This window comes from Pipra filicauda, unplaced genomic scaffold (genome assembly GCF_003945595.2).
Source record: "Pipra filicauda isolate LSUMZ 115617 unplaced genomic scaffold, ASM394559v2 scaffold7_size6619720_pilon, whole genome shotgun sequence".
Classification (NCBI taxonomy): Eukaryota; Metazoa; Chordata; class Aves; order Passeriformes; family Pipridae; genus Pipra; species Pipra filicauda.
This window is the reverse complement of record NW_024104976.1, coordinates 2,747,098-2,772,066: the sequence shown is the minus strand read 5'-3', so window position 1 is coordinate 2,772,066 and position 24,969 is coordinate 2,747,098. Positions and strand designations below refer to the sequence as shown.

The 24,969-nt window shown below is 41.4% G+C and overlaps 1 protein-coding gene across 1 annotated transcript in view; it reads right to left on the bottom strand.

The window, feature by feature from the left end:
* The window catches only part of TNFAIP8L3 (TNF alpha induced protein 8 like 3), a 46,417-nt gene extending 21,654 nt beyond the window's left edge, over window positions 1-24,763 (bottom strand). The window contains exon 1 of the mRNA XM_027732079.2: window positions 24,465-24,763. Within this exon, the coding sequence (XP_027587880.1) occupies window positions 24,465-24,663 (199 nt within the window). The 5' untranslated portion in view covers window positions 24,664-24,763. The remainder of the gene's footprint in view (window positions 1-24,464) is intronic.
* Window positions 24,764-24,969: the final 206 nt, after the last annotated feature.

The following is a 24,969-nucleotide window of genomic DNA, read 5'->3' as shown; positions in this document are numbered from 1 at the left end:
TAGAAAAACATAACCCCTGAATCAAAAATAATTTGTGGTCTTTCCTATATCCTCTGTCCCAAGGTAAAGAACCAGGCTCTGAAACTGTTTGCTCTTCTTTAAAATAAGAAGGTAAATCCTCTGGTGTAAATCCTGGCAAAGTGTACACCTGCACTGACAAACTTGTGCAGTTCTATACCTGGTCAGGGAGCACTCTCCTCAACAGATTTAGTTTTAATAGGTTGACTGAAGAACAATAACCACTCTGCACCTAATGAGACTTAAGCCTGAACAAATACAAATATTATGGCTGTTATCTACTTATGCAATGGAGAACAGGGAAAAGCATAAGTTATGGGCTATCTCTAGAGTTAATGTAAGCTGGCAATGTTGTTATTATTAAGCTATTTTGATGGAAAATGTTGGCTGGTTGAAATATTGTTGGAAACGCATGTATTTTTTTCTAAAATTCCATATGATTTCCTGTCAATCTCCCAGGCTGTCAGACAGCCCTTTCTTTTTGTGTCTGCCATTTTAATTAGCTTTGCTGCACAGATTTTGGCTGAAAAAAGTGAGTTGTTCCTTTTGTGCAATAGGGAATCCAACTCAATGCTCCTGCTCAAATTAACTGAGCTGATTGTCTTGTAGACAAAAAACCTCAAAACCCTCGGTCTTGTAGACTCAGTGTCTTTTTGGAAAAAACAAACAAACAAAAAAATAAAAAAGACACAGCAGAAAAATGTATATATATATATATGCATACATATGTATACACACACATGTATTTTTAAATTTTCTCAGATAATTTTTCATTCTTTATGACAACGCAGCAGCACTGGATTTTGTAGTGTCAACGCTGCCTTTTAATCAGGTCTAATCTTGCATATGCTTATGTAGATTTCCCTAATGATATTGCAATTTCATCTCTGTGACACCATAGGACTGACAATATCAATTATTTCAGCATTTGTTATTACCTACTGTCCAAAGCCTTTGTCATTTCATAGGATACCAAATGCATTTATTGTGATACTCTACTTCTAAAATATACAACGGAAAAATTATTGTTGTCACAAAACGTTCTAAATGTATGAGGGGTGAAGGGAGCAACCTTATTTCTCACATGTCCTGAAGGGTTAAATCACATACTTTGGGACCACTGTTGCTTATTAAAAAATTATTTATGACTTGAATTGTATCACTTCTAAATATATAAAGAGTTGGGATGGCTTCCAGCAATTACTAAAGAAGCCAGCCAAGTGATGCTTTCCAATTAAACCAGGCTGGGTTGTTTTTTTTAACTTCTCAGTGTCCTGTGTTCTGTCTCCTGTTTTTTCATGATGGAAATAGATAATGTATTAACCCCATACAACTGAAGTCTCACACTTCTCCTCTTTGGTGTCCTTTCATGTGATGTTGATCAGTAGGAGTCTCTCTGCAGGTTCTCACTACATGAAAGGTTCCTTTCTTGTCCATTAAAGTGCTGCTAGTGCTGCTTAACTTCTTGCTTTTCTTTAGGACTCGTTCTTATACAAAGCTTCAAAGCTTATAACATCTGATGGCTTATTTATATTTGCATTGTTCAATCTTTGATAATGATGGTGTTAAAAAACCTGCAGGAAAGAGTGCAGAGCCAAAAACATTGACTTCCATGGTAGTGCCTGTGTTGTTCAGGTTATGCAAAGAGACGGATGAAAGTCCATGGCCTAATTTATTAGCAGGGAAATAAAGAGAGATTAATTAAAAAAAAAAGAGAAAACAAAAGAACAAAAAAGTCCACTAAACCATAAGGCACTCCCTTCCCTACTCATATGTGATGAAACTCAGATGTTTAGAGCGAGGTTGTGCACCACTGCTCATGTGCTGTATCACACTGGTACCAGCTCTTGAGAGAGGAAACATTTCACAGCTCTCTACAGAGGATTGAGTTTATTTCCTGGCTAAAGCATATTAAAGAAACTTACATATCCAGGCTGAGTCCTAGCCTCTAGACCTGGGGGGTGTACCCAGACCAGAGCAGCCCATAACATTTTTGCAAGATGTCAGTGAAAAAGGTAAATATGAAAACCTACTCAAGTCTCCAGAAGCTTAAACTTACTGTATAAGCACTCTGAATTGAAGAAAGGTTAAGTAATCTGCAAAATTAAACAAAACATTGAAAACAGTGCAGTAGACTATTGAGTGCTTATTCCTTGGCAGATGAGGCTTTCCATAGCTGGCTACAGTCACCATTGCTGGAGTTCACTTTGTTCTGTGCTGAAGAAATATGTCAGCTCCAGAGTACATAGGACCTGCCTTTATTGCTGGGGTTGGAAGTTTGCCACTCGAAGATCTAATCAGGATTATTTATTTTTTCTAGCACTTCGGAGTAGATAACACAAGCTCATTTGTGTATCTGGCATATTTATTTAGCTCTGTTACAGGTTCATCTGGTTGCCGATGATCATATATGAGATTTAAATAAAGGTTTCTCCTCCATTACTGCTGGAAAATGAAGCCAGCTTGTGTAACTTGGAAAAATGGTTTAAAATGATGGAAATTATTCTTGTACAAGGAAGACAGAAATAGCCCAACACAAGCGTATTCCACAGTTGCCAGTTGAAACAGCAGCCTATTCTGTGCTGCGCCTTTCACTGATTCATTTCTAGGGTTGTTCTCTAAAAAGAATCCACAGTTAGGCTGAACTGCTGCTTTCTGTCAAGTGGAAACCGAGTGGCTGTTTCGTAGCCTTTTTCCAAAAGCTCCTTTTGAAAGCTGAAACACTGGAGCACAGAGATCTGCCAGAGCCTGCCACTGGGAATGCGGGAATGCAATCCTTGCCTAGTGTCTGTAGGTCCTGCCAGCTCCTCCCTTTCTGCTGGGACAATTCAGATGTTGTAATAGTGGCTATTGCTACCCATGCCATACGTAGGAGTTTCAGCCAGAGGATTTGTGAAGCCAAATCCGTTTGTCACACGTCCACATCTCCACCAGCCTTTACAAGAACATCCCAGAAACAACATTAAGCAGTCCTGGGACTTGCAGGGAGAGTGTGGCTTGACACACACCTTCCTTCCTACAGACTGGGATTATCCTGCCATGCTGCTCTGTGTGACTCTATACTACAGGGATTGGCACTTACAGACCTATCTACTGCTTTCAATAAAGGTTTCTTTGGGTTGGTTACAGGACCTCAAGTTTTCTGGGCACAGAACTACCACCTAAATTGATGCTTTTAGGACACTGCAACCATCTCGACGTGGGAGACCATACAATGGCTGTTCTTGCTGAGACTGACAGAATTAAGCCTTGGGTAGGGGGAGGACAGTTTCTGACCATGTGCAGAATATCCCTGCATTTCCTTTACACTGCAGATGGGCAGCCAGGACCCTGGCTGCTCCTGGTCAATGCAGTTCTTACTCTGGCAGTCCTGAGGAGCAAGCCAGGAGAGAGGTGGTCTGTGAGGCATTAGCCAAAGAGCGCTCATGAGACAGTGGATCAGTTTGTCATTATTATAGTTGAGCTATTCCAACTCATGGTTAGTTTTATTCACAACCTAATCTCATAAAAAATAATTTAAAGCCACTCTGCTAGGCCCAGGTAGGGCTGTCAGTCCCTCAAGTAACATTCCTTATAATCAAATGATGCATTAGATTTGGGAATCGACAACAAAACTCACCATTTCACTGAGTTACACCACACCTCGCTACATTTTCAAAACAACATTCAAAGATTAACGGCACTATAAAATAGGTATTTATGTACTTTAAACACATAACCTTAAACAGATTGTGGAATGTGCACTGTGCTTTTCAAAACTGCATTCTCTCAAGCCAGCAAGCTTCTATGAAACTCTTACCAACCATGATCAACCATGGACAACCTTTTATGGCTCGAATTGAAGATTCTCTTCATATTTTATTATCTGGGGGTAATAGGATATACAAGGAATCCCTGAAAAACTCTTCTTAAGGCCCACATAAGCCCTTAGCAGTATATAGACTTTAGGTCCTTACTGAAGTGTATCTTATGGACATCTTTTTTACCCATATGAATTTCAGCCAGAGCTGGGATGGACAGAGGAAAGAGTGGGAGAAGGGAAAGTCTTACCCCGCTTTCCCCCCCAGTTCTGCTCAGTTCATTCATTTCACTATGTGCCCATGTCTGTACAGTGTATTTTCCTCTACCAGGTCAGGCTGCATCCATCCCTGATCATACACTTTAGCTTCTTTATGCCCCTGGGACAATCGTTCATCTCACTTCCAAAATAGCACTGAGTGCTCCAAAAATTACCATGGCTTCTCTTTTGGGACACAGACAATGTGGCCTCTGTCAAAGTGTTTATTTATAATACATCTTAAAAGGCCTCTGACATCCCAGTCAGTAGTAAAATGAAATAAACATTGATTTCTTACAAGATGTATGAATCTTTTTACCATTAGGGAGAGGAAGGAAAATAGAGGCTTTACAGACTATCAGAGTAATAACTTTTGAATCTTTGGAAATAGCAATGCATGCACAAAAATAGTTGTATATTTAACAAAAAAGGATCTAAAACATATTTTCTATATTTTTATAATCTGAAAGCTCTCAAAGCATACTGAACACAAGTATCTTTTTGTTTGCAGAGTATATTCTGCTTAATAAACCATCCACACAAAGCATTTTGGCTCTTACAAATAACCACTAAAATGAAGGCTGTCTAACAGAGCATAGATCTAGATGGTTATTAATGTTAACACTTAGCACCTACATAGTCTGTGAGAATCTTGCTCAGTGAGGTCCATTGCATTTGTGTTACATGTCTCCCTATAACATCCGTATTTGGAAAAGAAATAGGAAAAGACACTGAAGCAAATTATTCTTTTCCTCTCCAAGCAGAACTTAGGAAAATGGTATATCATATAAATTTGTGCAGAGGAAAAAACTGCTTTCACAGCAATCAGTTTTTGAGGTATTTAAAATTCTCTTACTTGACTCAGTTAAAAAGCAGTATTACTGCTACCTCAAATTTGCTAGAAAGAGAATGACAGATCTGTCCTGAGTTTCGAATAGCAGACACTTGTTCATTGTTCTTTCCTAATGAAATACCAAATTTTCACTCACGTTTGGAAATCAAATGACAAAATCCTTTGACTACAGCTGTGTACAACAAAGGCACTAATTAGAAATTTCCCTGGCAAATGACACAGCCAAGACTTATTTCTGTTCAAGACCATAATATTTACACCTATTAGGGTAAATCAGAAATGCAGAAGAAAAGGATAATCAGCTATCTTTGTGCAACCTAAACATTTTTACTCCCAAATAACTTGTACCTGGTCCTTTTTTTCTAATTTCCATATAAAAAGTATACCTTCAAATTTTCTAAAAAATCCTGGTAGCATCTTCTACTTCCTACCTTCTCCTGGGCTGCAAACCTCGTCCTCCTGTACGTTATCCATGTCAGAAAACAAATCCCTTTTGTTAGAATTTATCCAATCACATCACCTTTTTTTTTGTACCCATCAGATTTCACACTCAAGCTGAGAATTTTCATTAAGGTCTGCAAAAGGACAGATTTTGGGACACAGCTAATCACGACTCCTTTATTCTACCCAAGTAGCACAAAACATTCTCGGAAATGTAAACTTTCCAAACCTTTTTGCCATTTGAACATTTTGATTTGGAAGGAATCATCCGTTTGTCAGTTGTGTTGGTTTGTGTTTTTAAATTTAAACTGTATCTCTTTCTTCTCCTGGTAGGAATCCCATTTCACACGTAGGCTAATTAACTACAATTTAGACTGAAGTAGGAATGATTGCTCTGCTGTAATGCTGCTGTTTCTTAGCAACCGTGAAAGATATGGTAAAGGGTGTGAAACAGAGACCCAAATAACATCATTTCCAGACTGAGAACTTCCACCTAGACTAACCTACCAGTGGGACAGTAAATTAATTTTAAATTTCCATTTGCCTACTCCTGTGCTATGTCTCTTGCAGGCTCTAACAGTGTGATTTTTGCAGTGCGAGATGGCACTTAAGCATTTAACTTCCCCAGAGCTGATGATACCTGCTATCTAATCCAAAAAAAACTTGTAAAATTTCATTAGAAAAATATTTTCCTGCATCCTTCCCACATAATGACTTATGTCTAGCACTAATTCCTCACTTGATGGGTGTTTTACCAAAGTAAAACTGCAAGATTAGGCCTTGCTTCAGTGTTACATAATAAACAAAAATTTATTTTATTAATAGCAAATTGGTAATGTTTTTTCTACATAATGCTCATAAGGTATTTTGAGCATTTATATTGCCTTACTCTTATTTGAAGATACTTATTTCATCTATTAACCAACTTTACACTGCAAGACAAACAATGCTGTCGCTGATTTTCAAAAATATTGACAATTTAAAAAACAGTCTGACAGCTGAAAGTCCAATTAAAAAATAGAATTCCTTTAATACTTGCTGGATCTTTTTATGACTTGCTCTGTAGTTCTGCTCAGCTATTGCTATTTGCATATAATGTCAATAGTGCAGATTTAATTTTTATTCTGGAAGAAATGGCAGATTGGTCTCTGTGATCCTATTAATATTCTGCATTTTGAGCACAGGAATGACTGAAGTGGAAGACCAAAAAAGTTTAAAGTACCAAAGTGGGGATAAAAATTAATGGCTCAAAATAAGAAAAATTGTGTAGTCACATTTTGGTCTATGCATCTGAGACAGACAGAACGTGCAGTCATGGGACACACACATGGTAACACGGCTTCTTCTCCCAGCCCCTGGGAGCTGGGAAAGCCCCAGCTGGAAGGGATGGAGGTCTGCCTAAGTACTGGCAGTCTCATGGGTAACCTGAGGGTCACAACCCCAACCAGGATGCAGAATTCCTATGTCTGCACCTCCACTGTACAGGCCAGCGCTGTAGCCTGTCATGGCCAACGCATCTGGCACAAAGGAAGAACAGTGGTGCCAGGAGGCAACGTGCTCATCTGCCAGCCTTTCTGCAGTGGGACCTTCCTGGGAGAGCGCCGCCCCAGCCAAAGCACGTTGCTGCTGTCTCACCTGTAGCACCAGGTGCTCCTCATCAGTGGGGAAAGGGCTGCACTGACCAGCTTCACCTGGTGCTTAAAAGGGGAGAGAGGCAGAGCAGGGCGTGCTGTTCGCTGCAGGGCAGTGTGCAGGAGAAGGAGCTGCAGGAGGCTGGAACGTGGGACACGCGACTTGCAAGGTGAGTGTGCGGCTCCTTGGTACTGCTGACATGCCTTCTTGCCTGGGAGAGCTTGGGGCTGTTTGTTGTTGGAGGCTGCAAGGAATTGTTCTGCTGGTATCACAATGTACTCTGTTCTCCTCTGGGCTTTTGCTGCAGTGAGACATTGCACCTGCAGGCCCCTGGTACTATTGCAGGCTGCACAGAACAGTCCCCAAGTGGGACCAAGGCTCCTTCCAGCCCAGCACACAATCTCTGTGGGAGGCAGTAGATTTTTTGTGGCACTATTGGCTCTGCATAGGGTAGAGGTTTTGTGGTCCTTTTTGTTGCTCTGGTAGCAGGCACAGGTGGAATACGGGTTTATCTGGATGGTTACTACAGTTTTGTTTTGTTTCATCATCTCATGGAACTGAGAATGGATCCAGCTACTTGTACAGGTTGTTGATTTTTTTGCTGAAAGAAGCTAAACGTAAACATTTGACACTGTAATTCTTTAGTGATAAACTTATAGGGGTGTCTGGCAGGGCATTTGGCAAAGTCCTGCATGAACCAAGGAATCAACTCTGCTGGCACTATGTGTGGGAACACATCCACCAGCCTGCTTGACTATGGATTTAAAGGAGATCTCTTTACTCTGTGACTTTAGAAGTAAGGTTAGTTTGGCAGTGTTTGGATTTTTGCTTGTTTAGGTTGTGTGATTTTCTGGGTTTGTTTGGTTGGTTTTTGTGTTTTGTTTTGGGTTTCTTTTTCCCTTCTGATTGCTTTGTTGGTCTTTTTTTAAAGTAGAGATATTCTTTAGTAGTCTGAAAGAAAGAGAGGAAAGTGTTGAGTTAACTACTATAAGTATGTGCTCCGTGCTCAAGAGGTGTTCACAGAAATGGTGTTTTCTTGCAGTGCAAGTTCACATGGTCCTTGGGAATACTATTCCATTATATTTTAGCTGCTTTTGTTGAGGTATTTTATTTTCATCAAAGAGAGCAATGAATGTGTAACTCCTTTAATATTCAAATGAATATCATCAAGCCCTGATTAGTTTATTTCTGGCAGCAGCACAGCTAAACATTATGCCAGTTGCTTTGTCTGGTAGTTTTGTTCATGCATTGTACTTCAGTAATTTTGCTCTGATGTGCTTTCCTTACACAGCTCAGAGTGACTCTGTAGCACATTCCCTGAGAGGAAAAATGACTTTTCCTTTGTCTTCTCTGTAGACAATAAAACTTTAGAAAACTCTTTTTCCCCCCTCCTTCAGTTGGCTTAGATTTTTCCAGGGAAAAGTTATAGCACTATGAAAAAAGGAGTAAAGCTAACTATAATTCATAGGTTCTAACGTGTTTTTTTTTTTTTTTCTGGTTAAAAATCAGATTCCTAAGACAAATGGTTTGTTTAGTCTATCTTATGTCACCTCAGGAACAGTTCTACTTTAGTAAGACTTTTATATCTCTGCTATATATGGCTTTGTTATACCAAGATTAAAATCAAAAGTCCAGATGTTTAATGTATAAAATTACATTGTCTGGTTTGACAGAAAGTGAATCTGGTCCTTAGCAACTGCACTTGGTATTAATTCATCTCCTGGCCTCACTGCACTGTTCAGCTGTAAAACAATGTGTAATCAGTCTGTAGGCTGGGAGTAGAGGGTGTACTTTTAATTGAAATCCACATTCCTTTTTTCCAAGTGTAATTTACACCCACAAAGTGCTTCTAGTGGGTATTAGGCAAGTTGTGTCTACAGCCATCTCTGGGAGATAGTTGTATTTCAGTATAATTTAAGAGGAGGAAGTTTGCCATTAGGTGTCAATAACGGCTAGTGGCTATATGATGTGTAAATACAAATGTTACTGACAGACCTCCAAGTATAATTTGCTGATGATTTGGACTGGCTCTTTTTCTGCTTTAAAGCCAGTTGGCACAGAAGGTGACTGCACCTGGAGGAACATTAGCTCCCGGAGAGGCAGGGCAGTGCACAGTCTGCAGAGCAGCAACTGCTGTAGCAATTAAGGATCAGTAACACCTGAGGTGATGCTGGGAGGAATCCGTCTGAATTGAATCCAGGGAGATGAGAATGGATTGTGAAAGTGATCTGACGGCACAAAGTACACGCAGGTGCTGGGCCCTGATCGTGTGGTTTAACACGGTCTATGGTTTTTGTCCTGCTGCAGAGAGGAGGGATAAGGATATTTAAGTGGTTTTCTGTCATTTTTTTCAGCTGCATTTTTACGAGCCCCTGCAACTGAACTGTCTGCATTTACACTTTGGAAAGCAATGTTTGTGTTAAAAATGACCAGCAACTTGGTGATTAGGTAACTGATGAATGAACAAGGCTCAGAAGCTCTAAAGCTGCAGCTGGCAAGGGGTGTTTGGCCAATGTTAGGATCGGAGGGGGGCTGCTTACGCAGGTATTAATTGAAGTAATGGCACTCTCCAGAAAGATTGGAGGCTCTGTCTAAAAGACTGTCAGTATTCACAATGAGGTGGAGTTGAGGACAGAGTTTTGGCAAAGGTTATTCTGTCCACGTGGAAAGTGAAGTCAGGTTTGGTGTAGAAAGTTGGTTTGTGTTTTTTTTTGTTTTGCCTTTTTTTTTTTTTTTTTTACATCACTGAGCTAAGCTTCAAATTGCTGTGTATTGTTTCAGTGTCATAGAAACCTGGAGTTGAAGGAACAAACTTTATATCAATCATCTAATCCATTCCTTTCCCTGAGAGAAGACTAGCAGGCTAGAAGAGATGCTTGTCTGATCTATTTCTAATGAAACATTCTTTTGTAGTCTAATGCAGTGCTTGCAACTCTGACAGAAAGATTTTCCTAATGTCAGGCTAAATCTCCTTGGCTGCAAATATGCTGAGCACTTCTTGTTCTGTCTCCAGCAGACATCGATCCCTGTGTGCAGTAACAGAGTTTAGCATTCTTCCAGGATGTGTGTGTGCAGAAAACATTGTTCTGCTGTGATCTATTTTCTAGATTAAATATACTGATCTTGAGAAGTGAGAGAATGACAACAACATCCACTACAGCTGTTTACTAGTAAATATTCAACCTGTGTTTCTACAGACAAGATGACTGTCAGAGCTTTCTTAATGAAAAACTGTGCCTTGGATGGACCCGATTTTGGAGTTTGTTATATTTCAGACCATGTTTCATTTGGCTTTTTAGAATTTGAGGGTTAGTGACAGGTTACCAGTCCTTGTCACCTTTGAACAGGACATTATTTCTTCCACTGAGACAAAGCAACATAGGGCAGATGGTTTAAAAGCACAAATTCACACCCTAGAAAGCCAGCTTCCTGCAGAGAAGTCTTAACAGACAGGATTGGAAAGTGTCCATGTTCCTTGGCCTGCACACAAGCTATCTTGGCAGTGAGCAACCTCTTGAAAAGATTAAGGTGTAGGTGGGTTATATATGTAAAGTCCACACAAACTGTTTTATGTGCAAGAACTGAAACTTGGGGGTATAAGGCAAAGTGACTCTATGTGCTGTGAGGAATACTTTTCACTCTGTGAATAACAGTAGGGTTCTTAGGGATGCTGCCTTTCACCATGGTGTGTGTATGATGGTTATGCAAGAAAGTCTGAGTCCTATCACTTGATCAGGATATCTTTTTGTGCTTGATCCCACCACTGTATTTTGAAAGACTTCTCTTGAAAAATATGCCAGCAGTCATAAACAGGTTAATTCTGCCAAAGTTTTTTTTTCTGGTAAATTCTCCTTGGGTGAAACGCTTTCCTCGTTTCAGTAAGAATATATTGAAGGGAAAAGCAAAACAAAGCTACACATGATAATTTCAAACCGTGGGGTCTATTTTTATTCCAAACATATTTTCACTGCCAGAAAGCTAAACAGTTGGAATCAGAAGCAAATGGAAAATGGAGGAGAAAACATAAGTATGTTCTCTTTAGATGAATTGCTATAAATATGAGTTTTCTAGTCTTGTTTGTAATATTCCTTTGTTGCCTTATGATATGCAGTAGCACTGCTTATTGAAAAAAATAATTGCAGTCATCTGTTTAATATGACAAAAAGTTGTGTGCATTTAAGATAAATTAGTGCTCAAACTGAAGTCTTTTTCATAAAATACAGACTTTTGAAAGACCTTTTTGAATGTATATATATATATCTTTCATATTTAGGATTATGCATTAACTACAGAGGTGCATTTTTTTTTCCCTGGGTATGGAAGCCCACTCATAATATACCTATAAAAATATCTTCAGTGGCCATGCTCTGCATTGATATTAGTATTTAGCTGCCTTTAATAAAACATCTTGGGGTTCTTACTGCACAAATGTAACAAAAGACACTTCTGACCTAAAAATAGTAAAGGTAAACAGACAAAGAAGACCAGGAATGGGAGGAGAAATAGATGCAACTGAAAAACTCGCTTAAGGCTGTGATTAAGACCCTGCTGTCAGCCCAGTACTTCATCCACCAGATTTTGAAAGGTCATCATATGGGAGGTTGCACAAAGAAATTAGCCTGATATTTTTGCAATGTCCTTAAATTTCCAGTCCTGTTTGCTTTGAAATTCAGGAAGGTGTTACTTAATGGAGATCTTAAAATAAACTTTATCACTTTAAAGACATACAAATGACAGATACCTTTCACAATGTACTAAACTGATGAAAAAACCGTCCATATGGAAGTCCAGGTTTAATATGAATATAATATTACCTACCAGGATGTTACAGGAAGAAAGGAATCTTGCCACTGTTTGTTTTTGTTTGTTTGTGGGGTTTTGTGGGATTTTTTTTTTTAATGACAAAAAAAACTTGCTTGGATATTTTCTTTTCATCTTTTTCCAAATGAGCGTGTAAAAACGTGGCGAAGCTTCTTAAATACTGCCCTTCTCTGTTACTTTGCACATGTCTCTCCCCGAGTGCTCTGTCAGAACAGCTCTGAATTACATAAACCCCAATCAACATTCCATCTGCTGAAATCTAACATATCTGGGCATATCCTAGTCTCTTCCCTAAGCCCTCTAATTGTAGCCATCTAACATTTCCTCTGTGATGTCTGTTCTACCTGAGTGACTGTGCTGTTGCAGAATCAGTCACCCTGCTTTCCCTGGCTCAGGTAGTACTGTCCTGAGGTTAATTTTTATCTGCTATTTCTCCGTAAATTTGTTGGTTTATACAATCTAGCTTCTGTTTCCCCCTTATCATCATGAAAGTTGTGTCTATATATGAGCCCAAGTGAAAGTAACTTTGAATAAAAATTTTGTCTGTTTGCTTATCCCAAAAACCAACACAAAAAATACCCAATAAAAAAAAACCAGGAAAAAAACCCACAAGAAAACCTACTCCAGCTCCTAGCACAATCCAGATCTGCTATTCTCAAGGTCTAAGAAAAAGCTGATGAAAGTCAAGATGCAGGTTTTTTTCCCCCCTTAGAAGCAGCAGCTTTGTGTGCAGATCTCTGTAGGAAAGCAACTTCCCAGCCATGGTGCAACCAGGGGCAGTTGGGGGGGCAGAGATTGATTTATCCCCAATCAGCCTGCAATTCTGATGGTACAAGAATGCCCTGTAGCATTCTTTCCTTCCCCAGAGTTGTTACTCCACACTGTACCTCTCAAGAGTTGTAGAGTCTACACTTTTTCTGACTTATTGAGATCGTGACATTTGTTAAAAATATTTAAAACTTAGCTTTAAAGTGTTAGCTACTGACATGTGTGCACCTCTCATTCATGATAACAGGGAATGGCCATTACTAGAGTGAAAAACGTGAGCCAACAGGATAATGACTTCCATTCTGCATAGCACTGCTCTCTTTACCTATGGTTTCTGATGTTCTGTGTGTTCTCATGAAGGAAACTGCTTTTTTCATTGTTTGTATTTCTGCCTCTCTAGGGATGATGTCAAAAAACCTACTGAAGTCTGTGACTTGAAAGTCTTCAGCTTTTCTTCTATATATAGCATTTCCTTACTTAGGGAAAATTATTTTTGTCCACTTTACATATGTATAAAAAACCCTTAGTTATATTCAATCACATGGTGTTTGTATAAAAAATGTTTTCAACTCAAAAAAATGCTAGACCAAGGCAAGTTTCAAACCAAATGAATTCAAGCAGATAGCTGTAAAACTTCTTCAGCAACAAAATTGCTGTGAGCTTTATGATGTCATATGTATTTTTATCATTTTATCATGGTATCATGGTAAAGAAGCCACATTGCTTTAAAAGCAAGCTAAGTACATGTTTAAAGATTTGTTTTCAATCTAATAACATAGGATCTGTAGAGCAGACAGTTTGCATTTTAGTCATTGATGAAGTGCCTAAGCATGGGCATCTACTGTCCCTAAATTATAATCCCTATTAAGAAGTGTAACTACTGCTTTAATGTCAGTAAAAGAGAGAAAAGTGAAGCATTCCAAAATCAGTTGTTTAACATAATGGCACATGTGCTATCTGAATTCCATCAAATGTGGCTATGAAGAAATGGGAACTCTACAAATACAGAAAAGCTTCTCAGTAACAAGTGTATATAATAAAACCACCTCTTGCAGTCTGTGGTTGCCTACATGGGTTGGTTATTTGCTATGTCTAGTCATGCTTTATTTCAATGCTCAGCCAGAGGTATTTCACGTGCTTACTTCTAACTGCTTGTCATTGACTGCAGCAGCTTCAAGGAAATTAAATTCTGTTATATGAAAAGATGGAAAACATTGAATAATCTCTCCCACCACCATCCCCCTAAATTCTCTTCCTACACGCCACTTATCTCTTTCTTAATACTACTCTGCTGTTGCTAAGGCAATATTTTGCTTGAGAAGTTCTGAAAGGTAAATACAGAGCTCTAAACAGCTCAAGAGCAACTGTTACTCATCTTCTGTACGTGGATGGGCAAGTGTTGACACAGCTCTTGGGAATTTGAAAGCTGCACAGATATTTGGACTGCAGAATCAAGTAATGTGGGCGTGTGTCCTGCTGCACCACACCATGCACGTGGGGCAGGGCTGCACCAGGGCAGAGTTGTGCTCCCCCTGTCTGCTGGGCAGGACTGTGTCCCCCTCCTGTGTTCTGGATGATCACACAGATGATGTTGCTGACTGAGGACAAATGAGATGGCTCTGACAGAGTCAGTGACCCAGAGAGAGCTGCTGTGGTGGAAAATGGGGGCACTGTTTCTAGCCACCCTGGTGATGGAAGATGAAACTTGGGTGTCAGGGTGGCTGCTGGCCCTCCACAGGGCAGGCTCAGCTCCAATTTGAGTTTGATTCAGTTCAGTCAGCTCAGTAGCAGAGTGGAAAGCTGAACACAGGTGCTGTGTTGGTGTTCTGGTGAGCTTGGCAATTCTTGTGCTTCAGCCCTTTTCCTAAAGCCTCCCTGGGTGTATATCTGTGCTCTCATCCTCGCCTCATTGGCTGAAGAACAGTGCAGGAGTCATTCTTGTCCCAAGCGAAGAAGAGTTTACTTTCCAGAAGCATCTCTTGCCTTCACTGCCTCGTCACAGCTGTTTAAAGGTTCTGATAACTTTCTAGAGGCAACTTCTGTGTACTCTTTTCTAATTTTTTTTTTTAATGACAAGATATTGCTACTTTTTAAGAAATACCTATCTGTATGCTCAGGTGGGGGAGATCTGCGTGCCGTGGTTCATCACAGTACTCTGCAGAACGGCTGAGCTCTGTCTTCCTTTCCTCCTTGTAATTAAGCTGTGTCACTAGAAAACAGTGTCCTCCTCTGACCTCGTTTGATTAGTGACAGTCACAGGCAGCTCTGGTGAGAAATGCATCTCTCCCCTGGGCCTGCTATTCAAACCCAATGATTTGATCTTATAGGGGTGAAGATATGCTGGTTTTTCAAGTAGTTATTTGTTCAGGAATATACTCTGGAAATAACAGAGAAGCTCTTGTTATCTGTGGAGATGCTATTGTGTTCTCACTTTCTGGCAAATATTGCATCTACATGTTTCAGTAATTCAAAATCAAATTAACTTTCCTGTTCTCAGCATGCTGTACTAATCAAGATGACACTGATTTCACTTGCAAGCCCACTGTCTGTATTGTTTGCCAGAGGAGGCAGGTTAGTTCCTCTGGCAAGGCAAAGCTGTTTCTAGTGCCTTTAATTAGAAAGACAAGACAATATCTTACTCCCATCAGTCCTCCCTTTTTTGAAATATAACCTGACAGCATTTACTCCCTTCCATAGTGGCAGAAATCATAAACTCAAGAGTACCTGAGCAGAAATGAATTAAGGAAGAAGAATCAGATCAACAGTGGAAGAGTTGAGGCTTGGAGAAGAACAGCATATTGGCTGAGGCAGGGGGAAATGAGAGATCAGTTATATGTTAGACAGATCTGGGTATCTGGAGAAGGAACACAAATAGTTGGTGTAAAAGGTGAGGGTGGGTGGAAAGAGAAAGAACTGAAAAACACTGTAGAGGTTAGAAGATGGAGAATATAGCCCAGATCTTGATATCTGCCTTCCTGCAAGGGATGTAGCCTCGTTGGTAGCGGGGGCAGTGAATGGGAGGGTGCAACAAGACTTCAGACCCGTCCCTGCCTTCTGCATGCTACAGCACATGTCCTGTGCCAGAGCTCTTCTCAAAGCACGAGGCATTTCCACATGTCCTCTCAGGGTGCAGAGCCACTCAGAGCTCCTGATGTAGTGAAAACATTCACTTTTACAGGCACAAGCTGTTGCACGTGGCAACGTAGCCTTGAAAGTGGTTGTTTTCTGGCTTTTCATAACTAGGCTTCTAAATACCTAGCACTGAGTACAGTCAAAAAGCTCAAGAGAAAGTTGTGCTGAAGTGAATGATGCCAACTAGTTAAAAAGAACCCTAGCTCAGAGTTTGGAAACTGGCCTCAAAACTAGAGGAGATATCCTGGTCTGGAGGATAAAGAGATGCCAGCTGATTAACCACTAAGTATTGGGAGTGCTCTAAGCCCTCAGGCATCTGATTTAATCCAAACTATAAAGTTAAATCATGGAACTATGGAGAACATTGGTATTCATCTGTCCTTAAGACAATTTGTTCTTGGCTTTCCATCAATTCTGTATGATTTCTGTAAGGGGAAGTGCTTTGTGGAGAAGTGCCAGTGGTGACTGTTTTGGACGAATATACGGTCTGGGGTTTTTTTTGGTTTTCTTCTCTCGTTGTTGCTTTTGTGTTTGGTTGAGAGTTTGGGGTTTTTTTGGCAGGTGAGGAAGAGGTGGACAGGAGTGCAGGCAAGAGTGAACTCTCAGCTATATCTGCCCTGAGGATGCAAAGTGTTATGTCATTCCTTCTTATGCAGGATAATCTGATACTGAGCTTTAAGAACCGGCATGGAAATAAATAGACTCTTAAAAACAAATACAGGTAAGAGACAAGCCACAGAAACCTCAGCTGAGGTCAGGCTAGGTTTATACAATAGAGGCTAGTTTCTGGTACAGATGAGGTTTAATCACTGAACAGAAACTTCCTGGTAAATATACCCTGGTATATTTAAAGGGTGCCAGTTAGGCCAAATTGGTAAGAAGGGGCACAGTGGCACTCTAAGAGTTTGTGGAAGTGAACTTTTATCCCATTCATAAACCTGCAATTTAAGTCAGTATTTTTCCTCACAAATTCTTTATAATTTTCTAAGAAATCCAGTAGTTGAGCATCATAATGACTGTGCTGATTACTTCTGTACCTACTATTAAACATTTCTCCTAACAGTGGAGATGATTAATGAAATAATATATAAAAATAGTGAGGCACCAACTATAACTTGCTTTGAAGTGAACATGAAGGTCGCCCTTGATACTTTTAGCCTACTTCCATCTTACTTCTGGGAGTTAGAGGGAAATGATGCACAAATACACAAAGTTAAAATTAACTTCAAGGAAACAAAAACTACAGATGTTCACCTGCCATAACACTATATGGCACAGAGCTTTTGTTGGAAAAATAATCTGAAAGATGGTTATCTTAATTTAAAAAAAAAAATGAAAATATCCCCTACTTTGAAAATGCAAGAAACTTACATTTGTTTGATCTGCATCTGTCAGTGATCTGACCGTGTAAACTATGTGCTCTAAAAGTAAATGGAAAACTATTTGGAAAGGAAACACTAACACAATAATAGTGTTAATACATTTCTCCAAATAGAAGGAGAGAAAATTTAGTTTTTCCTGCAACATGAGCCACTTGGATAAACAAAGTTAGTGCCAAAAATTAGATGCTCATTGTTGGTAATGAGGTATTCTGCTAATTTTTACTACTAGTGTTTCAGAAGATTACTTTTACTAGTGCTAGTTTACTAGGAAGAGATCAGAGTGTCTTCACATGGTTTGTTTCATATCACAGATGGCATAATCTTCCTGCTCTGTTTTATGTTGTTATATCAACAGATGTTAGCCAAAATCTACGTCTGTACAGAAGGTCAGTCTGTTCCTCTGTAGGGAGGCTGAACAGAACCAACTGATAAAACTTGACATAAACTAGCATCTGTACCAAGGAGGGACTAGTGACCACTGGAAAAGGCAGCAAAGTGACTCTTGCTTGTTGTTCTCAGCCTTTTTCATTAAACATATCTGCTTTAAAGAGCAGAAAAATCACTGGCTGCCACTAGTGTTTGAGCTCAGCTTGGCTTCTGAAGATGATGTTTGAGTTTTGGGCAGTCATAGTTACTGCAACAAGTTAGTCTCAGCTTCCCATGAGTCTCCTTCAGCTACACTTGTCAGCCTATACACTGACCTCCCAGAATCTATCTGGCAGAGAGTTTTCTGCAGACAAACCATAAATAACACACTTTTAATTGGGCAAAGCTCCAAACCCGTGCCTGGGCCCAAGGCAGCTGCCCTGAGTGGGGTCCCCAAGCAGCTCAACAGCCTGAACAGCCTTGAGCAGACACCAGAAGCCACAGTAACAGTGAAGAATCTCTGCACCCTGCTTGGACCATGGGGTCTGTAAATAAACCGGCACAGAACCTGTTGTCCATGCATCGTGCTGCCATCTGGATATAGCCTGCATTCTTTCCCACACTCCAAATGTTGTTTAATTCATACTGGCCACTGTTATCCTCTTTCTCATGCCAGGACATTTTGTGGGAGGCTATCTGGCATGGGCTGACACAGTGCCAGGAAGTAAGTATATTAATAGATAAACAGTTTAGAGGATTGTGTACCACTGCTTGGGCTCCCAGCCAGGTCCTGCTTAGTTTACCAGATAAGAGAGTGAGGTCTCCTAGAAAGTTACAGGATTCTCCTACTTTCCTGGGACCTGGGAGGGCCTTTCACCCTAAGACTGATGCAGTGGCTTGAATGCAAATAACCAAAGGCTTCTCAAACAGGTCAGGTCTCCAGGAAAACCTTCTCATCTCTCTGGCTGTTGTTCTTACTGGAGATTTATAACTTTGTTCTTCTAATAGAAGCAAAATAAGGTGACTTACCCTTCCAACCATGACTCTTTAGTCTGTGCTGTAGATGAGATGAAAGGCTAAAAGATTTAGTTCTTCAAAAGAGAAGTGTGAGCTTTTTGAGGAGATGCACTCATTGCCTTGTACAGGTCATTCAACCACTGCCAAAATATCACATTAAATAGAACTTGCTCTCATCTCAGGCCTTTGGCAAGGCAGGCAGGAATGGTCAGTAATTGCTGTGTGGCAGGATATTGCTTCATATTCCTATTTATGAACTTCATCTGCCATCATAAATTCCCACATCAAGGCTTGTCCTTATCCCCCTATTAGAAAAAGCAGACACTTTCTGTTCACTGACTGCTAGGAGATCAAAACTTCAGGTGGGAGAATAGCTGGGTTTGGGGCTATGGAGAGCCCCTTAAAATCATCATTGCCTTAAGTGTAAAATCAGCCTCCCTGCCTTAGAAACAGGCCATGGCTGCCTTCTGCATGCTCTTTGTGTGTCTGGTCTGGAGGGCACTCACTCTGTCCTGAAAGTGAGTAATTCTGAACAAGAATATAAAATATTTGTGCACTAAAACAACCTAATGCAACATCCTTCATGTGCCTGCTATCCCTACCTGGGAGTGAGATTCTGCTTCACCCCGATGACAGGTCCTTCTGAGGCCACATGTTTTCACAGGCCATCCTCTCAAAAGCAGGAAGAATCTATCAAAGCTACTGAAAAGAGTGTTGTCTCATGCACTGTCAGCTATTGCTGCTTAGCAGTCTCATCCACAGAGAAGGATGTTGTACAGGTGAGCTTGGGCTTCAACCCAGAGCTTCACCAAGCTTGTATTTCCACTTGATTTTCAAACTGAACAAATTAACCTATTGAACTAAATTTTTTTTTTGTCCAAGGTGCCCAGTCAACTTGGCCAAAGCATGATTATTTATGGTCTTTACTATCATCACAGCACGATAAGATTCTTTTTCCCTTTCAAAGCTTTTGCTTTTTCTTTTTTACTGCTGAACAAAGCTCCCCAACTGGCAGACACTGTGCTAATGAGGGGTCTGTATGCAAATCAGCAGCCCAGGTGTTTCCTGGAGGGAACAGTAAAGATTTAAAAAAAAAAAATAAAAATCACCCAACCAGGCTCTTGGCTCACGTGCTTGCCCCAGCTGCTGCTCTTACAGGCAATTGCTGCCTGCTCATCCCAAAGTGTCTCCTGCCCACTCTCTCTTGGCAGAGAACCTTGGACATGTGCTTGCCTCAGTCTGCAGTGTGATCTGAAAAGCCCTGTAAGAGTTTGGTGTACAGGTTCCCATGGCATGCTAGTTCATGTCTGTTTGTCCATCTTTTTGCCACTTAGTTTTGTTTTTCCTTTATTTTCCAGCAGAAAGGGAAGGGAGAGCTCTTTATTAGACAGGTGTTAAAAATAATTTAATAAAAAATTTTTTTACTTTTAATTTTTTTTTCCAGCTTTCATATCTAGAACATGTTATCTACCACTTCTGCTGGCTTGTCTGAAGTCCAGTTAATATTATTGCATATCTGACTTGGAAATTTCTATGTAGAATCAAAATCAGGCTTTGATAAATCAAACCCCTCATTGTTCACACAAGTATTCCTTGGGGCAAAGTGTACCTTTTGTCGTGATAACCATGGTTCAAATGACTGGTGGGATACTGCAAAAAGTTATACAATGCCTACTTGAACTCCTATATCACACAAGCACGTTACTGATGCCTCAAATAATTAAGTGCTAAATGCCTGCAGTACACTTTCGAAATCCTTTTATATTTGCAAGAATATATATGTTAGCTCTTGAATGGCATTTAACTCTGTGAAACATTAATTAAAATATGTAACAGGCTTAAAAGATTAACATCACAAAACTACCAGCCATTCACATAGCACTGCAGAAAAAAATATTTACTAAGCACTGCAAATCAAATAATATTACAACTCCAGAAAAATTATTCCTGTCTGCTGGGGCTGTTTTACAACAGCAAATAATGTTTAAATCTTCTGGGTTTTTTTAGTAAGTATATATTTATTGTTTGGGGTAGAATTCAGATAATTTACCAAATAAATTTAAATGCATTAAGATCTTAGCCCTGTTGAAGACATGCTGAAGTCATACTCAGACTCCCACTGCCTTTGTGGCTGGAAGCCTCGTGATAAGGCTGTCTTCATTCTGTTATCCATGACATTATACAGAGTTGTAGGCTCCACAGTGCTAATGCTTAAAACAAAAAAAATAAAATCCTGTCACCAGTTTAGAGCTCAACTTGGAGCACAAGCTGCTCTCTTTCCTAGGCCAAATGTCTTTTGACTTCTTCTGTGAGAGGAAACCCAGAGAAGGGACAAGTGACAATTTGCTCTCCACATTATATTAAACTTCACAAAGATAATCTGTCTTGTTTCAAAGATCTTACAGGCAATTAAGCCTCTAGTTATCTTATGTTAATAGTGAAACATAATAGTTCTGTGAAAATAAAAACAGAAATCTGTATTGTGACTTAGTAGCTTGTAGAAAGGCTTAAATCAATATTGCACAAAAGCTATATGGCCAAATCCCTGCCTATTCCAGCCAGGGAACCTAGGACAGGGCACATCAAATGAAGGTCTGCCACCTTTTTTCTCTTACGTGCAGAATCTCCAAATCCACTGCAAAATCATTGCTCTTGGTGATGACCTGGATTTTTGTGAAATGTTACTCTGAAAGATGACATGGAGGATCATTCTTTCATGTGGCAGGATGCCTATGAGGAAGCTGAGGAAAAGGAGACCATTGCTCTGTTGAATGGGTTTTTTAAAAAACCAACCTCTCAATAGGTGGACATTAAAAAAGGGAACAGTGTTCTATTTTAAGATTACCTGTTCAGTTCTCAAAAGCTCTTCTTCAGGATAAGAAAAGGAATGTGACTAGTTGCCTCTACAGTGAGACTCAAGAAGGTTCACTGAGGGTAGAGCTAATAGGCATGTAACTTTTTTTTCTTTTGCATTACAATATATAAATTTCTCAGATTTGTGAAGACCTCTTTAATGCTCTTAATAGGAGTCTGTCTCATGAGTAACCGTTTTGAAAATCAAAACTTTTTGACCCTACAGACAACTCAGATGCAAAGCAGTAATAGATGGGTGTGGGAGACTTGTGGGAGCCAAGGCTGTGGAGCCGAATGTTCTTAGAGGTGTGGTGCTTTTTACTGTTTGTTTGCTTTAAAGTACAGCTAACATCTTGTACTGCTCACATATAAGGAGATTTTTGTTTGTAACAAAGAAATACGAAGATGCTATTGTGACATGTTCAGAATAAACACAGAAAAAATACTTCTGCCTCCTTGGAGGCTCGGTTTTAAGTGGGCTATTAAAGGAAATGAGGCTGCTGGGATCTTGGAGCAAGATTCCAGCTGGTTCTTGGAAGCCAAGCATGTGTGGCAGAAGGTGGGGGTGTACTAGGTAGCCTCCTGCCCCACGCACACCCATATGAGTCCCAGGAATGGCAGGGGTGCCGTTCCATTGGGACATGGCAAAAGGCTGAATAAGTATTGCAGGAGTAGTGCAAACCCTTAAACGGGTGATGTTTTAAACATCTGTGGTGCATTAGCACCATGGAGCCCTGGAGATAAAGTAAACTGTATCATGCTGGGCTTGAACAATTGGACAATCTAAGCAGTGGGCAATGACTAAAAGGAGTTTTAACTGTGTAAGATGAAGTCCTTGCTTTACAAATGGGGAAGTGTAATGACTGGTAATGAAGCAAATAACCTGAACATTCAAGTTGCTGTCACTTTTGATACCAACTCCAAGCTGTTCTAAAATCAGTGTCCAAAATTGAACCATTACTAGGAGTTCATCCCAAATATTCCTCTGAGGTACTGTCCTGGCCCTATGAATCACAGGCAGATTCGCCCTGGTCACTGGGATCTGTGGGGTGTGCACCTCCCTGAACAAGGTGGTGACTGAATCCCACACTACAACCCCTCAGCTTCTGTGCCTGCAGCAGTGACTGACAGCCTGACTACTGAACGCCCACATAGGGAGTGATGCTGCACTGTACATATGGCAGAGCACAGAAAAAAAGACCAAATGAAATCCAGCAAAAATGTATTTTTCCAAAGAGGATGGGGGTGGGGTGGGGGTGCAAACAGCAAGTAATTCTGTAGCGCAGAAAAAAAGATTGCAGCTGGTTAAGACAAAACAACCAAGTTTTCACTGTATTCCAGTTTTATTCTACTGCATAGGCATCTGCCATGTATGGTCAAAATACTAGATTTTTCTTCTCTTAGACAGCACAAAGAAGGAATAGAAAGGAGGAGAGGAGACTGATGAACATCATCTCTTGGCAGCTAGCAAGTGGTGACATGAAAAGCACTTATGGCAATCTCGAAGCATGGTTATTTTTAATTTATTTAAAAGAAAAACCTATCCAGAACAGGAGTAAGTTGCTGGCAGGAGCTATGTTACATTAATTTGTTTATAAATGTAATGTTTGTAACTTGCTCTTCATGCACATCTTGGAATATTTATTTGGATGAAAAAGTATAGCTGTTGGTGGTCTTCGCTAATAAGTTCAGCCTAACAGAGCTCTGTGAATATAAGGAGCTCTGTGACCTGTTGCTAGTCTTATTTCATTCTCTAGATCTCAAGTAAGAAAATACAAAGCAAGATATCAAGAGTAAATACCCCTAATATTTAAAACTGAGTTAGATTTAAGATTATGCTATAAAATGTTCTGCTGGGAGACTAGACAAGGTAACACTTATTTACCTCATAGCAGTGATGAACAGCAGTAGCAAGTAATATTAATAGGACAGTTAAAATATTTCCCCTGCTGTAGTTAGAATGCTGTTTGGTGTTGAAATCTTTCCTTTTTGAGGGTGCAGGGAGGTATGAGCTGCGATAAAGTACTTGTCTAAACTGGTCTGGTTACGGTGAAAAGATTTTTCTCAAAGATCTCGTAACATAACACATCAACTTTCTATTTGGATTTATTATAATCACGAGGACTATTTCAGACATCATTCCAATTGTGCTTACTTGCATCTGATCCCAGTTAAATGGCTTCAGAGAAGATGCCTGTGACTTCCACCATGGGAAGCCGGAGGTCAAACAGGTCCTTTCTGCACCTGGTCTCAGTGACAGCCCAGCATCTGTCGTGTGCCAGCCGTGTGTGTGACACCCCTGCAGGCCCTCTGCTGCGGGCAGGGTGACACTGCCACCGACCCCGGAGTCGAACACCCCGAGGTGTCCGTGGGGAAGGGGGTGACCGTGAGCTCACAGTAGATCTCGGGACCAGCACCGGGACTGTGCTGTCCTGGTAGAGCGAACCTGCCTCTGTGTGCGCTGAGTTCCACACAAGTTTATATTTCTAACCACCCATGTGTGCTGGATGGCCTTTGGCTACGGCACGTCAGCCACGGTCTGGTTTGCGTAGGACAGAAGAACGTGGAGATTTGGAAATGTTAGGAGGGATTTTTTTTTTTCCTCTACCGTCTCATCTAAGAACTGTGTGCGCTGCAGCAGCCAGACAGTATGTTTTTCTGACAAGTTAGGACTTGAAAGCCCGGGGGCCCTGCGTGCCAGCCCCGGAGGGGGGGTCTCTCCAGGCGCAGTGGTCCTGGAGCGACAGCGGAATAGCCATGACCAAAACCTTAGAAACTTTGCACCCTCTGGATATAAAGCATCACATTGCGCCAGCATTGCGATTTAACCGGCTTTTGCGTCACAGGCGAGCTCCTCAGGGCGGCTCTCCCGTACCCCGGGCAGCCGCACCCCTCCAGCCCGCGGGATGTCCGTGCCCGAGCGGCGGCCGGGCAGGGAAGGGGAGGCTGCTCGGGGCCGCTGGAGCGGGGCTTGCCCTCCCCTCTCTCTGTCCCATCAGCCTCGCAGCGCTGCCCCGGAGCTGCATCAGAGGCAGAGTGGGGGGTCCCCGACCCGTTCCTCGGCGCGGTCGCCCCGGTCCCACCGCTCGGGTGGCTCCGGTCCGTCCGTCCAGCCCCCTCTTACCTGCGGGCGAGACCGGCTCGCCTTCGCTGAGCTCCCCGGAGTCCGAGTCCATGCTGCGGGTACCGGCGGGGCTGCGGGACCGAGGGGCCGGCGCTGGCAGGGGGAGCGCCCGGAGCCGGGGAGCGGATCCCGCTGCCTCCTCCTGCGCTCCGAGCGCTGGGTCGGCGCCACCACACGCGGCCACCCCGCTCAGTGCCATTGGCTGCGGGCGGAGCGGGGCCGGGCGGGCGCGGCGAGGGCGGAGGCAGCGGGGGCGCGGCGGAGGAGCCGCTCCTGCCCCGGCTGTTACACAAGTTGGGCTGCCCGGCCCTCGCCCGCCGAGCCCTGCGGGGATGGGGGATAACTGGGGCTATCCCACTTCTGGGCGCAGAAGTGGCTGAAATGACAGTCGTTTACACTGCCATCGCATCTCCCGTCTGATTTTTTTTCCATGAGTCTTCTTGTGGGCATCTCCCCTGACCTTCCACCTTGTCTCTTTTTGCTGGCTTGGTCTCCTTAATGATGT